General features: G+C 36.3%; 1 protein-coding gene across 1 annotated transcript; it reads right to left on the bottom strand.

Moving 5' to 3' along the window:
* Positions 1-2,917: 2,917 nt before the first annotated feature.
* otpa (orthopedia homeobox a) lies at positions 2,918-8,356 on the bottom strand. The gene is made up of 3 exons (XM_083565369.1): positions 7,911-8,356; positions 7,048-7,445; positions 2,918-4,313 (listed from the first exon to the last, which is right to left on the bottom strand). Exons 1-3 carry the CDS (start codon positions 7,948-7,950, stop codon positions 3,792-3,794), a joined length of 960 nt encoding a protein of 319 aa, XP_083421495.1. The 5' UTR covers positions 7,951-8,356; the 3' UTR covers positions 2,918-3,791.
* Positions 8,357-16,138: the final 7,782 nt, after the last annotated feature.

Here is a 16,138-nt window from a genome sequence, read left to right as displayed (position 1 = left end):
CCATCTCGATTGGGTTCAGGTCCGGTGACTGTGGAGGCCAGGTCATCTGGCGCAGCACCCCATCACTCTCCTTCTTGGTCAAATAGCCCTTGATGCCTTCAGTGTGACTAGTCATGAAAATAAAGAAAACGCTTTGAATGAGAAGGTGTCCAAACTTTTGGTCTGTACTGTATATATATATATATATATATATATATATATATATATATATATATATATATATATATATATATATATATATATATATATATATATAGTGTGTGTATATATATATATATATATATATATATATATATATATATATATATATATATATATATATATATATATATATATATATATATATATATATATATATATAGTGTGTGTGTGTGTGTGTGTGTGTGTGTGTGTGTGTGTGTGTGTGTGTGTGTGTGTGTGTGTGTGTGTATATAAACTAAGATTAAGATAAAAGATTAAAAGCTTTAAGATTTAGATAAACGTGTTTGGCTCAGAGGAGCAGCAAGAAAATTATGTCTTGCCTACAGTCAAGAATGGTGGTGGTAGCATTATTGTCTGGGGCTGCATAAGTGCTGCTGGTACTTGGGAACTGTGGTCCATTGATGGAAACATGAATTCCAACATATACTGTGACATTCTACAGCAGAACATGACACCATCCCTTCAAAAACTGGGCCAAACGGCAGTTTTTCAACATTATAATGATCCCAAACACATCACCAAGATGACAACTGCCTTGCTGATGAAGCTTAAGGGGAATTCTTTTTTATTTTTTTTATCCATCAATGAACAAGTTTCCAAAGAAGCGAAGCAGGATAAAGTGTTGTTTGTTGTCAAACAATATATAGACTAACAGACAGCCTGTATTAAGTGTATTAATGATTTCAATGTAAGGAACTATTGCTAAAATTGGAATTATATGTAGTGAACACAGTCAAGTGAAGTAATACAAACAATACAATGTAGCAGTGCTGTTACATTAAAATCATCACTCTTGAAAAACTGCTTGTTCAATCAAATTAATAAACCCGAACCAACGGTTATATTTTTTCGTTCACAACCTGCACAGGCACACAAAATTCACTCTTCAGAACAGTGCTAACAAATGTCAATAATTTAGGGAAACAAATTTATTTGGCCAAACAAATTGTAGATAACCAGTCATCACTTCACCTGATCTGCATGGTGCCTCCTGCATTGTCGGTGAAAGGAAAAGTGAGGCAGGGTGGGTCAGTTTTCACCTCGCTCTATAGCATGTGACAAATTAGATAATGAATATTGGCCTTTGCATTTCCAGAAACTAATTAACCCACCAGGTACTGAGACAAATTCTGATATTCATGTAATAACGTCTCACATCTGTTTTGCAGAAAATAATGTCTCATTTTATTGTATTACCTATCTTTTTCTCAAACTCCTGAATCCCTCATAAACATACACACTTTGATTTGAGCTGATTGATTGCCTTTATCCTATATGACTTCTGTCCTCATGGAAGTGGTCTCTCCTAAAATGAAAACATCCCTATATACACTGCATGGGGGTCACTGACTCGTTTAGATGACAATAAAAATAATAGCCTTTTTGATTGCCTGACCTCAACCCAATACAATTCTTGCTAGACAACGGATAAACAACTGACAAAATATATTTTGGACGAATAGTGTTAGTGCATCCCTCCAGGACAGTTCCAGAGATTTTAAGAATATATACTAATATACATTCAACTTTTTCTAATGACTTGTGCAACAGCACCTTACTAAAACCAGTAACCAATTTTGTATGCAACATTTTCTTTAAGGCTTTAATTAAAAGAAAATTCTTCTTTACTACCAAGCAAATAAAATCAGAAACATAATAGTCAGAAATGTTGCTGCATCTCTGTTTTCTAAATGCACATATCAATTAAGTACATTTTATGGAGCTAATAGTCTGAATGGTGTGTATTTTGTGTATGCTGTATATAAATTCTTATTAATAAAGCAACCCTTTTAACAATATTTTCTCAGCATTGTTAAGAAATAGCACGTTTGTACGTCGCTTTGCACAAATTACATTTGTGAAGTTTAAGAACTAAACAATTTTATTAAATTCCCTTCTCTTGTTTTCTTTAAATAGATGCCACCGGGTTAAAAGGCAAATAAAATACAGTATTTACTGCAGCAAAACCTTCCCACAAAAAATATAATAATAGCATTAAAAAATCCACAAATTATACAATGTAAATAGTATATAACTCAAAGTTAATCTTTATTTAAATGCTTAATTAAAAGAGTGAAACATAACATTACTGTATTATTACGATACCATGTGTTTACTTTGGATGTAATATAATTTTGTTTCTCAGGTGGGAATAGGTAAGAGCTTTTTATTTTATCAACGCTATTAACGTATTATTTATTGTTAATGTTTTTTTCTACTGTACAAATTTTAGTCATTTTTCAAATTGAGGTAATTGATTCAGTTATATATATATATATAATAGTATATTTTACAATAGTATAATTTACAATTATTGTGTCTGTTAAAGGTTAAACTAAATGCACAAGCGCTTCCGTAACTATTGAAAATGTATAAACTTTTATCATTTGAAAAGCCATCACCCAGCATCACCTTGTTTACATAAAAATAGGCCGATTGTCTCAACCCAACACACACACACACACACACACACACACACACACACACACACACACACACACACACACACACACACACACACACACACACACACACACACACACACACATATATTGCATGTTCAAATAGTAACTATGCTGATACATTTAAAACTTAAACTATACAAAATGTATTTGTGCCTGTGGACAAATTATAAAGTAGGCTTTACGTTCACGAGATGACATTCAAAATTATTTTATTTGACATTACATTTAATCGATATAAATATGTCCAGGAAAGCATATAACGATTAAGAAATGTAAGAAATCTGTATTGTATACGCACAGACAAACATAGAACATATCACAAATCAAAAGCAATGTAAGAATGCTTTGTCTACACAAAACATCCTGTAGAACAGCATACCCTAAAACAGTAAAATCATTTTTTTTTTTTTATTAAAATAAATAATAAATAGAATAAATGGTCAGTTGGCCCTTATCGGATACTGGCGTCCACACATGCATTCGACGTTTATTATTGTGATTTTTTTTTCTCTTTCTCTCTCTCTTTTTACATCATTTGCCCTTTAAATTCTTCTGTTTATTTACTCTAAAAACAAACAAACAAAAAAGATTCGTGATCCGCAATATGCAAGTATTTGTGTCCATAAATTAAAAACTCACAAGGCAGGTAGCGTCCCGTGAATATTGCAAATATGCGCTTTGCATTCTGTCTGTAATGTGCAGCGTGTTTTGTGTACAAGTCTCAAATAACGGGCCTGATAGATAGATAGATAGATAGATAGATAGATAGATAGATAGATAGATAGATAGATAGATAGATAGATAGATAGATAGATAGATAGATAGATAGATAGATAGATAGATAGATAGATAGATAGATAGATAGATAGATGTGTGTGTGTGTGTGTGTGTGTGTGTGTGTGTGTGTGTGTGTGTGTGTGTGTGTGTTTGTGTGTGTGTGTGTTTGTGTGTGTGTGTGTGTGTGTGTGTGTGTGTGTGTTGTGGAGGGAGGTGTTAAATTAACATCCGGGTCCATATGCTTTAGATTTCAGTAGGTCAACAAATTTAATGTCAGGGCTTTGGGAGAGAAACAAATTGTGTAAAAGAATAAAAAAGAAATCGACAAAGGATCGCTCTCGAAACCCATTAAGTGAAACTCATGGAGACTGTGTGCTCGAGCGCTTTGCGACGCAGTGACGCGATGCTCGTGCCGCGCCACACGTCACTATCTGTCGATGACGAGTTGCACAGTTGCGTGGAGCCACTGGCGCTTGTCGGGCCCGCGAGTGACGCGGGCACCATGCCTGGAAACGTGGGCTGGTATAGATGATGCGACTGCAGGGCCGAGCCGTTAGACGCCATGTTAGACAGACCCATGGAGCCAGGACCCGCCGGGCCCGCGCCTCCCAGGCTGCACTGCGACAGAGACTGCGCCATGCCAGGCTGACGTCCGAGCGCAGGGGGAAGCTGGAGCTGAGAGACACTGGGCATCCCGGCCGCAGCCCAGCGCGTGTCGTTTGCATGAAACGAGCATAGGCTGTCGTTAATAGCCGCAGAAGGAAACTGCGGTAAACCGTGATGAGTCGGGAGTAAGGTTCCTGGCGCGCGGAACACGTTAGTGGTCTTCTTGCGCTTCTTCCACTTGGCACGTCGATTCTGGAACCAAACCTGCGACATTCAAAAACCACACACCTGATATTACTGCTAAGTCCAATACTGTCACATCTGCAACCTTTTATAGATACACACGAAGCAACTTTCTTTCTTTCTTTCTTTCTTTCTTTCTTTCTTTCTTTCTTTCTTTCTTTCTTTCTTTCTTTCTTTCTTTCTTTCTTTCTTTCTTTCTTTCTTTTATTTCTGTAATATTGGAACATTGCGATACCTTTGTGCAATGAGTATGATTTACAGTTTCAGGATTATATTTTTTAGTTGCATGATGTGCTTTTTTAAATTTATATATATATTTAATGGAAAAAGTGTCATTAGGCTTTAGAATAACTTTATAATAATCTTAAATCTTGAATGCGTTATCATAAAGCCTTGTAAAAAAAAAATGTTTGTTAAATACGATTTAATTTGTATTATGTTGGTTATGTAGTATACATTTTTATAGTACATAATATGTATACTGCATAATATACTATACATATATACTACATAATTTCACGAACAAACAAACAAACACACACACACACACACACACACACACACACACACACACACACACACACACACACACACACACACACACACACACACACATTTTCCGGGTTTGAAATGTAGCTTGTTTAATGTATTCATTTATTAGATTAACATTCTGTAAATATTATTATTTTTATTATTTTTATTAAAAAAAAAGTAAAATGTTCGCAAAATGTAATGTGTACAGTGGGCTATATTAAAACAGTGTACGATTTTAAATGTATTAAATTATTAGAGCAATGTAAATTCAGTTATTTGAATTACTTTACCCATAGAGTTAAATAAAACAATTTCCAACCTAAATTGATTTTATGAATTGCTTTTTAATTGGTACAAAGTACCCCCAAAATAAATAAACACTATTCATCCCAAATGTCCTTTATGTGCCCTCGGTATATTTCATAACAACCGACTTTGGAAGTGACAGACTCTTGAATCTCGGACATTATGGACTTGTGAACATGTCCTGAAACATTTTTTGAAAAGCACTTTGGACCATCTGAAGATGTAGATATCCTTTATCCTTTAATATCTGTAGATATCCTTTATGCACCCTGACACCGAGGCCATTCATTTAATGGACGGTCATGAACAGTTTATGATTTTGCTCTGTGTTTATTTCCCAGACACTCGAGGTTTATAGAGACCTCATTCACGAGCAGTGATTAATGGGAGCTTAATGGTTTGGAAAAAGAGAAAATTACAAATTACGTTCAGTGGATTAAAAATGAGTGTGTGTGTAAGGATAAATGTAGGCTATCGGATTAATATGACACTCGCTCAGTGATCCGGTAAATCCGACCTGAGACCTGCTACACATTATTTTAGCGAATGCTGTAGAATCACTGTTTATGGAGATTAAATAATTGAGGTGCATCATAGCTCTTGCAAATAGCTTTCTATTGGGTTAAAAAATTACGTGCACCTTAGAACGTTTTTTGGCGATTTTGATAATAATAATTTGGTAATTCTAAATTTATAGATGTTTATAGAAATTCACAACATTTCAAAATACGCCTGTAATGTATCTGCAAGTTTAAGGATAAACGTTAATTAAAATAAGCAACTCACATCTGTGGAAACGGTTTGGATATATATTATAAAAGCTATTATATGGATGCATGGTCTCACAATCAGATTCATAAGCGCATGCGTAATGAATATTATTGAATTAGTGTATAATACAAGGTTGTGTTTTTATAGTTAACGCGAAGGATTTCACGCCGTACTGCTAATGTCACATTTTAATAAAGCTGTACGAGCGCCTTATTTAACACCACCCTGGGCTAAACGATAACCAAACATAACCGGATTAATAACTCACAGGCATATACAATTTATCATCTCTGGCCTGAGTATTTATTTATTTTATTTTTTTTTATTTATGGAAATGCAATTCAATTCTTAACTTAGAAACAATACAAACAATTGCGGTGTCATATGCAATAAAATAATGCCAAAAGCACAATGTTTTTATAGTGTTTATAGATTGACTCTGAATGTTATGTCCCACAAACGAAGAATAAAAATAACCACGAAGCCTCCAGCCAGTTATTGCAAACTAAATCGCAGAAATATATTGCGAATTACCATAACATATCTTTTTCACCTATTGATAGCAAAGCATCAGTGCATTTCATTTAGACACATTTATTATTATTCAATATTTCCGATTAAATAAGAACCTTGAAAGTGTTGCCACCGGGTACCAAGAAACTTCTGGATAAAATGTCTACAAATATGACCCTTTTCTTTCTTGTGCATTTTGCCCTTTTAAAGCTACTATATAAAATTGCATACATCACGATCTGATTTATAGCTCCCAGCTAGAATATTATCAAAAATGAATTGGAGCGTTTAGAGAAGGCCCGGATTATTGCTGTGTTTTTATGTTAGTTACATTTTGGAAATATTGTGGCGATATTTTCGTATATAATTGATTGATCTTTACTACTACTACTGCTGATAATAATAATAATAATAATAATAATAATAATAATAATAATAATAATAATAATACGACGATGATGTTCTGATAATCAATATTATTATTATTATTATTATTATTATTATTATTATTATTATTATTATTATTATTATTATTATCATTATTGGTGTTGTTATTTTTGTGATATTAGTTATTGCAATTAAATAAAACTTTAAGGTAAAAAAAAAAAGTTATGTCCATTTCTAGACTGACCTGCACGCGCGATTCCGTCAAACCGATGCGTAGCGCGAGCTCCTCTCTCATGAAGATGTCCGGATAGTGCGTTTTAGCAAAACTGCGTTCCAGCTCGTTGAGTTGCGCAGGCGTAAAGCGGGTCCGGTGGCGTTTCTGTTTCTGCGTTTGTTGACTTACGGCCTGCGCTGAGTTTTGGTTTTGTTGCTGCTGCTGCTTGTCTTGCTCTTTGCCGTTCGGAGGATTGGATCCAACGTTGCCGAGCTCGTCCCCGGGAAGATGAGTCGCGCCTTCCAGGGTTTCTGTACTCGGGCGTAGTTCTCCGGTATGTCCGGGCTCAGACACCCCGCCACCGACCCCCAGTCTGCACTTTAGTGCCTCTCTGTGTCCCAGGAGCTCCACCGCAGCATCCTTCATACCTGCAAGATACACACATGGCCCCATACATGCAACCAGGTCAAACTCCTGTTTCTCGCCTGCTCCGAAGATAGAATGATCTCCTCCAATTATATTCAAAGAGACGGGTTACGGTAAAGCTCACAATTTTAGCGCAAAAGTGCACACTGAAGTGTGTCGAAAGCATCCCAATTGCTGCTACGCCGTTGCAGAACAGGAATAATACGAGATGAGCGCACACACACCCCTCAATTACGCATGATAAAAGTGTCTATTCAATGACATCAATATATTTAAATGACTTCGTAATTTAATAATGATGATTACCTTTTTCTTTAAGTAAATTAGATCACTTTAAACCGTATTAGAGTCAGGAACAAATTGTCAGTTCTCACTGACTGGAGTAGACAGAGCGATGGAGAGAGCAAGGTGGAGAGAGAGAACGTCCTGAGCGCTTTCAGTCTGCACACCGAGCGATGGATACTCACCAAGCCGAGCGTCCAGCAGGTCGACGTGCGAGAGCATCATGCTCCGCTCCAAGGTTGATGTTTTATTTTCCTGAAAAAAAAATCACTCTGAGATTTTAACCTATTTAATATATGTATATATATATTGGGGTTTTAAAAAGGAGGTCCCCTGCATTATAATGCCCTTTAGAGCAACGGGGAGGTGCTTAATAGTTGTATAGCCCCGTAAGAGGCTTCAAATGAGAGCCAATCAGCTTTTTGAAGCCGACCCGTGTCAGCCACTCACATGCGTTCATTTCTCATTTCTCACCCAAGGTTATTATTAGGTTTTTATCCCAACTTCCAAATTCCAGAGCGATTTGGGGTTCCGGAAAAGCTTCGACCTCTTTCAAAACACACACCAATTATTGTTACAGTTGTTTCAGACAGAAATAGTAAACAAGTGTCCTTTTCCCTCCGCGTGATTCGTTTGATCTATTATTATTATTATTATTATTATTATTATTATTATTATTATTATTATTATTATTATTATTATTATTATTGGGTTGAAAGAGGCAGATGCAGAGGACAGGGTGGGAATGGAGACGGATGATCCGCTGTGGCGACCCCTAATGGGAGAAGCCGAAAGAAAAAGATTATTATTATTATTATTATTATTATTATTATTATTATTATTATTATTATAATAATAATAATAATAATAATAATAATAATAATAATAATTATTATTATTATTATTATTATTATTATTATTATTATTATTATTATTATTATTATTATTATCATCCTCCTAGTCTGCACATCACGCGCAAATAACACAAGCACATGTTCACAAAACGCGTTCAGTATTTTCAGTTTCTTTCTTTCTTTCTTTCTTTCTTTCTTTCTTTCTTTCTTTCTTTCTTTCTTTCTTTCTTTCTTTCTTTTTTCTTCTTCTTCTTCTTTTTTTTGTTTAATTTCATATAGCCAGATATCCGACATTTCGACACCTCTGGAACTTCCTGGAATGAAGTGATTTCCAAGACCATCAGGCTTTTTATTTCATTAGTGCCCAATCTACTAATTATAATAATGTACTGCGTAAATCAGCTGAGCGCAGTCTAAATGAAAAAGTGGCGAATTATACATAAAATAGCCCACAATTGAAACACACTACTTCACTTATTTTGTTTGCCCCGTTAAATAGACCGAAAATAAAGTTATTCCTTTCATGCAAATCGATGCACTGAGTCTGAAATGTTCTGAGAAATACTATAAAATATAAGCCAAGAAACGCCGAGAGGAACAGAGAGATGCTTTGAATTGCGCCTCTTATTGCAGCACAATGGAGGCGTCCAAGCGTGAATTAGTCTCACAGTTTGTCAGGAGTCATGACACCAAAAACAAACATGGAAAAATGGAGGAGAAAATGAGATACGGTGTGATTATAAAGCAAAATGTCAGCGAAGCAACAGTGACTGTATGTGATGGCAGAGTTGTGGGTATGTGCTTGTTTTCTCTCCCCACAATGTTGCACTCAGTAGAAGGAACGAGGCATAAATACGGCATGCAGGAGCATTTGGTGTTTGTTAAAAGCGCAATAAAGCGAAACGCGAGGTTTTATGCAGATGTTAGCGCGATGGTCTGACATTTTATGTGTTAAAAAGGAATAAAAAAACGCGTTGAGTGATTTTAAATCATCGCATTGTCGAGGCGCCCCCAAATCGTCGCTTGATTGATGGTACACTTGGTTTTTTACGACTTTTCGCGCCTCTTATTTTATTTCTTTATTTTTTTTTCTAAAGCTCTACAAAGTGAATTGCTCTCAGTGCGGGTAATAATTATCCGCGGGGGGCAAAAACACGCGACGACAGACGCTTAACGGCGCACGCGAGAACCGCGCGCACAGAAATATTACACAGAGGACAAAACTATAAATCAGAAACAAACCGCGCCCGACCCCCTCGTGTTGAATTTGCCAGTTTTCTCGACCGTTTTTTCTTTTTTTGTTATCTTTATTCAGCAGTAAAGGATTTTCCGTAGCGGTTCAAGTGATTTTTCCCTAATAAATAGGGTTTAAATGGATGCGCGCAGTCGGGAGCAGGAACACAGCAGCCTCGCGGTGAAAACACTGGCTGCCTCTAATGCAATTCATTTTCTGTGTGTTTACCTCGTGCAAAATTCTACAGATTGGATTTCTGCACACGATGCCAGAACCTGAAAGCTGCACGGAGATTACCGGCTTTCTTTGTAAAGCGCAAAGTAAAAGAAAGGAAAAAAAATCATTAAACGTTTTGTGGGAGAAAAGGGGGGAAAAAATAAACTTTTTATCGCTTTGCACATAATGATATAATAATAGGTCTTCCAAATCCGGCAAATGACTTATTAACGTTCAAAACTGCGATAACATTGGTAGACTCCATACACACTGCAATAAAGAGCCTACGAGGCTATCAAGATTTATTATTATTATTATTATTATTATTATTATTATTATTATTATTATTATTATTATTATTATTTCAACAATAGTTAACGATTTAATAAAGCCGCACATAAATTATATCGCCTTGTGTGTGTGTGTGTGTGTGTGTGTGTGTGTGTGTGTGTGTGTGTGTGTGTGTGTGTGGATAAGGAAAGTGTAATTGGTAGTGAATCAGAGCTGAGTCATACTTCTCCTCGCACAAGAGCACATCAATCTCGCACAGCCTATAAATAATAATAAAAAAACCAAAAACAGACAAACAAACTCGCGGCATGCAAGTCAATGCAGCGCATCTGGGCGGAAAGTAGACATTTTCACGCACCCTAGAGATGACGAATGACTTTTAATAAAGTCGCACAAGTAAAACACAGGACACGCTTCAGAGCTGAGAGAATTTCCGTCTTGCCAGAGCCAAGAAAATAATCAAGGTTTATTTTTTTGCACAAACAATTAAGGGCGAAGAACCTTTTTTAAAATTGTTTATTTATTTGTTTATTGATGTATGTATACATGCATGTATGTATGAATGTATGTGTGTGTATGCATGTGTGCATGCATATATGTATGCATGGATGCATGCATGTGGCACCCTTTTCCCTCCAACTCCCTGCAAGCGCAAGTCATTTGCGAAGCACTCAATTTGAGAATTTCTAAAGAGCAAATCGATCGTGCCCCTGCAGAAACGTCAGTTTAACAAATTAGATTCGCGCGCTCGTGCAGGGGGATTGGGTGGTGGGTGTATGTGTGCGCGCGTGCGTGCGTGCGTGTGTGTGTGTCTCTGTGTGTGCTGAGCTCGTGGGGAAAAGAGAAAGAGTGAGATACAGGTAGCGCATGCTCATGCCTCAATTAGGAGCGCTGCCCTCGGAACGGGGCCTCGATTAGACCGTGATTCGGCCCAAAGCAATATAATTATGATTCCAAATAAAATAATCAGCATTTGAAGAGCTATTTCCTTAACGAGACGCAGAGGCCGGGTGTCACGGAGCGGCGGCGCCTCATTAGCGCCGTAATGAGCCTGTGGGGGTGGACGGGGGTTTGATAAATCATCGAAATCGGGATGGTGAAGAACGAGCCAAAACCGAATTAATCTGCTCCAGAATCTGCAATCTAGCAATCAATTGGAGCTCGTATCACACGCGACGAGCCATAAAGTTACATTTGTAGAAAGGAATTCACGGGTGAATTGATAAATGAATCAATGGCGCTAAATCGTTTGAGATTAATTTCATTAGGACACTTGGAGCTGTTGGACAATCCGCGGACACTCCGGCTTCTGTTTGCGTGCGTTACAGGCCTACAGCAGAACAACAAAAACTAAATCATACTTTGACCTCACAATTATACCATTTAAACCAGTAAAAATAATACCGAAATAAAATACAACTCAAAGTAGGTTATACTATTAATGTAATACAACAGCTGTCATTTGATTCCAGTTGTTTAAGTAAATAAATATAAAGTGTTTTAGTCGGTGTTTAAAAATATTTTCCTCTATAAATCCACAGATGCCCAAACTATTACTCCACCCATCACATTTAGGAGCAGAAAAATATTAGCTTAATACATTCCTCTTTTTTTTTTTAAAAAAGCATTTGTCATATCCATCTAGATTAATGTATTTGTCACATGTACATTAGAGCACAGTAAATTTTTTCTTCACATATTAGGAAGCTAGGGTCAGAGCACATGGTCAGCCATGATACAGCAGGCCTGGAGCAGAGAGGGTTGGGGGCCTTTCTCAAGGGCCCAACAGTGGCAGCTTGGCGGTTTTGGAGCTTAAAGCACCATCTTCCAATCAGAAAACCCAAAGCCTTAACCACTGAGCCTCCAAAGCCTCTACCACTTTTTTATCTATTAGTAAGTTGTTTATGGCATTAAGACAATCATTATCACCAGTTGTGTAATGATTATTCAACAAATTCTTCAAACCAATTTCATTAAAACCACATTGAACTTACTCCCAGTGCATCGTTCAGTTAACAATCCTTTTAGTGGTTGTAAATGTATATTCCTCTCTCTATTGACCCTTCAAAACCACTAAAGACAAAATGTTAACTTTATTTAAGAAATATATTTAACTAAAAAGCATTTCCTAGGATCATATATATATATATATATATACATATACATACAGTGCCTTGCGAAAGTATTCGGCCCCCTTGAACTTTGCGAACTTTTGCCACATTTCAGGCTTCAAACATAAAGATATAAAACTGTAATTTTTTGTGAAGAATCAACAACAAGTGGGACACAATCATGAAGTGGAACGAAATTTATTGGATATTTCAAACTTTTTTAACAAATAAAAAACTGTAAGTCGCTTGGGGTATGTCTCTATCAGTTTTGCACATTGAGAGACTGACATTTTTGCCCATTCCTCCTTGCAAAACAGCTCGAGCTCAGTGAGGTTGGATGGAGAGCATTTGTGAACAGCAGTTTTCAGTTCTTTCCACAGATTCTCGATTGGATTCAGGTCTGGACTTTGACTTGGCCATTCTAACACCTGGATATGTTTATTTGTGAACCATTCCATTGTAGATTTTGCTTTATGTTTTGGATCATTGTCTTGTTGGAAGACAAATCTCCGTCCCAGTCTCAAGTCTTTTGCAGACTCCATCAGGTTTTCTTCCAGAATGGTCCTGTATTTGGCTCCATCCATCTTCCCATCAATTTTAACCATCTTCCCTGTCCCTGCTGAAGAAAAGCAGGCCCAAACCATGATGCTGCCACCACCATGTTTGACAGTGGGGATGGTGTGTTCAGGGTGATGAGCTGTGTTGCTTTTACGCCAAACATAACGTTTTGCATTGTTGCCAAAAATTTCGATTTTGGTTTCATCTGACCAGAGTACCTTCTTCCACATGTTTGGTGTGTCTTCCAGGTGGCTTGTGGCAAACCTTAAACGACACTTTTTATGGATATCTTTAAGAAATGTCTTTCTTCTTGCCACTCTTCCATAAAGGCCAGATTTGTGCAGTATACGACTGATTGTTGTCCCATGGACAGAGTCTCCCACCTCAGCTGTAGATCTCTGCAGTTCATCCAGAGTGATCATGGGCCTCTTGGCTGCATCTCTGATCAGTCTTCTCCTTGTATGAGCTGAAAGTTTAGAGGGATGGCCAGGTCTTGGTAGATTTGCAGTGGTCTGATACTCCTTCCATTTCAATATTATCGCTTGCACAGTGCTCCTTGGGATGTTTAAAGCTTGGGAAATCTTTTTGTATCCAAATCCGGCTTTAAACTTCTCCACAACAGTATCTCAGACCTGCCTGGTGTGTTCCTTGTTCTTCATGATGCTCTCTGTGCTTTAAACGGACCTCTGAGACAATCACAGTGCAGCTGCATTTATACGGAGACTTGATTACACACAGGTGGATTCTATTTATCATCATTAGTCATTTAGGTCAACATTGGATCATTCAGAGATCCTCACTGAACTTCTGGAGAGAGTTTGCTGCACTGAAAGTAAAGGGGCTGAATAATTTTGCACGCCCAATTTTTCAGTTTTTTATTTGTTAAAAAAGTTTGAAATAAATTTCGTTCCACTTCATGATTGTGTCCCACTTGTTGTTGATTCTTCACAAAAAATTACAGTTTCCTATCTTTATGTTTGAAGCCTGAAATGTGGCAAAAGGTTGCAAAGTTCAAGGGGGCCGAATACTTTCACAAGGCACTGTATATGTGTGTGTGTGTATATATATATATATATATATATATATATATATATATATATATATATATATATATATATATATAATGAGAAATAATCATCAAATACTGTCTGAATAAATGTAACAAATGTCTGAATAACTTGTTTTATTAATATTATTATTATTATTGGATTCAGCAACATCTGTCTACAGGTGTATCTCAATCAATTAGAATATCATTAAATTGATTTATTTTAGAAATTCAATAAAAAAAAAATAAAACTTGTATATTATATGAATTCATCACACACACTGATATATTTCAAGTATTTATTGATTTTAATTTTGATGATTATCGCTTATAGCTAATGAAAACCCAAAAATCTCAGAAAATTTGAATATTGTAAAAAAGATCAATGTCCAATGTCATGGTGGAATACTGCTGACTTGACAGTTGTGCAAAAGACGATCAGTAACACCCTGCACATGGAGGGAAAGACACAAAAGGTCATCGCTAAAGAAGCTGCTGTTCACAGAGTGCTGTTTCCAAGCACATTAATGGAAAGTTGATTGAAAGGAAAAAATGTGGTAGAAAAAAGAGAAACGAAGTCCATTTGTGAATTTGGGGGAGATTCACAAAGATTCAACTGCAGCTGGAGTCAGGGTCTACCAGGAACTTATAGAGGACTTCATGCTTCCTTCTGCTGACCAGCTTTATGGAGATGCTGGTTTCATTTTCCAGCATGATTTGGCACCTGCCCACACTGCCAAAAGCACCAAAAGTTGGTTAAATGACCATGGTGTTGGTGTGCTTGACTGGCCAGAAAACTCACCAGACCTGAACCCTATAAAGAATCTATGGGGTATTGTCAAGACCAAAAAATGCAGATGAGCTGAAGGCCACCATCAAAGAAACCTGGGCTTCCACACCACTTCAGCAGTGCTACAGACTGATCACCTGCATGCCACGGCAATTGAGGCAGTAATTAAAGCAAAAGGAGCCCCGCCCAATATTGAGTACATATACAGTAAATTAACATACTTTCCAGAAGGCCAACAATTCACTAAAAATGTTTTTGATTGGGCTTATGAAGTATTAAAATTTTTTTTAGATGGGTTTTTGTTAAATGTAAGCCAAAATGATCAAAATGAAAAGAAATAAACACTTGAAATATATCAGTCTGTGTGTGTGATGAATCTATATAACGAGTTTCACATTTTGTATTGAATAACTAAAATAAATTAACTTTTTAATGATATTCTAATTTATTGAGATGCACCTGCACATGCCAATTTCAAAAGCATTTGTTGATTAGAAATGAGTTTATTAGAGGGGTCATACAGGTAGTATGTTTTGGAGACAATATGAGAGTGGCGTGATTGAGATCGTTTGATAATGTGCGGAGGAAGGAAATGGAGTAGATTGGTAGGAGAATGCTGAGAATAGAGCAGCCAGGTGTGAGGAAAAGAGGAAGGCCAAGGAGGAGGTTTATGGATGTGGTGAGGGAAGACATACAGGTGAGTGGTTTGAAAGGACAGAGTGGACAGAGTGATATGGACACAGATGATCCGTTTAAGATATGGATATGAACATGGATAAACAATGACAAATTAATTTATTTTGACATGCACAGCTGTTTTTTTTTTACTGATAATTAATGTATGATAATTAATGTATAAAATGTATTAATGTATAATGTATAAACATAATTTAATAATATTCCTCTTTATGTGCATTAAAAGCAATCAAACTCAAACATGCGTTCACACAGTCAGCAAAACCCCAAAAAATGTAATAAAAGAAGTGTAACATAATATACCCCATGACATTTATTAAAACAGCCTCTTGATTATATACATTTTATAGTGTATTAAAATAATTGTCACTTTATTATAGTTTCTTATATTGCAGGGTTTGAGGCACCTTCATTAACAAGTAACGGTTCAACCTTTTAAAAAAATCTAATTTACTTTGCTCAGCACAGGGGTCCCCACATAACTTATAATTAATAACAGGTGGTTCATTTAATTACTTAATTGTCTTAGAATTAATTTTGAAGACCGATCTTACATGCTAACATTTTTATAAAAATTGCTTGGGGTTAAATTCAGACTATAGACACATTCAAATG

This window comes from Silurus aristotelis (genome assembly GCF_946808225.1).
Source record: "Silurus aristotelis genome assembly, chromosome: 16".
Lineage (NCBI taxonomy): Eukaryota > Metazoa > Chordata > Actinopteri > Siluriformes > Siluridae > Silurus > Silurus aristotelis.
This window is presented reverse-complemented; position numbering and strand designations above follow the sequence as displayed.

Bases quoted from the DNA above. Each gene is read 5' to 3' on its own strand.
- otpa (XM_083565369.1), bottom strand. From the start codon at position 7,950: ATGATGCTCTCGCACGTCGACCTGCTGGACGCTCGGCTTG. The intron at 7,446-7,910 runs GTGAGTATCCAT...TGTATCTTGCAG, and splicing joins CCTGCTGGACGCTCGGCTTG to GTATGAAGGATGCTGCGGTG. The intron at 4,314-7,047 runs GTCAGTCTAGAA...TGAATGTCGCAG, and splicing joins TGACGGAATCGCGCGTGCAG to GTTTGGTTCCAGAATCGACG.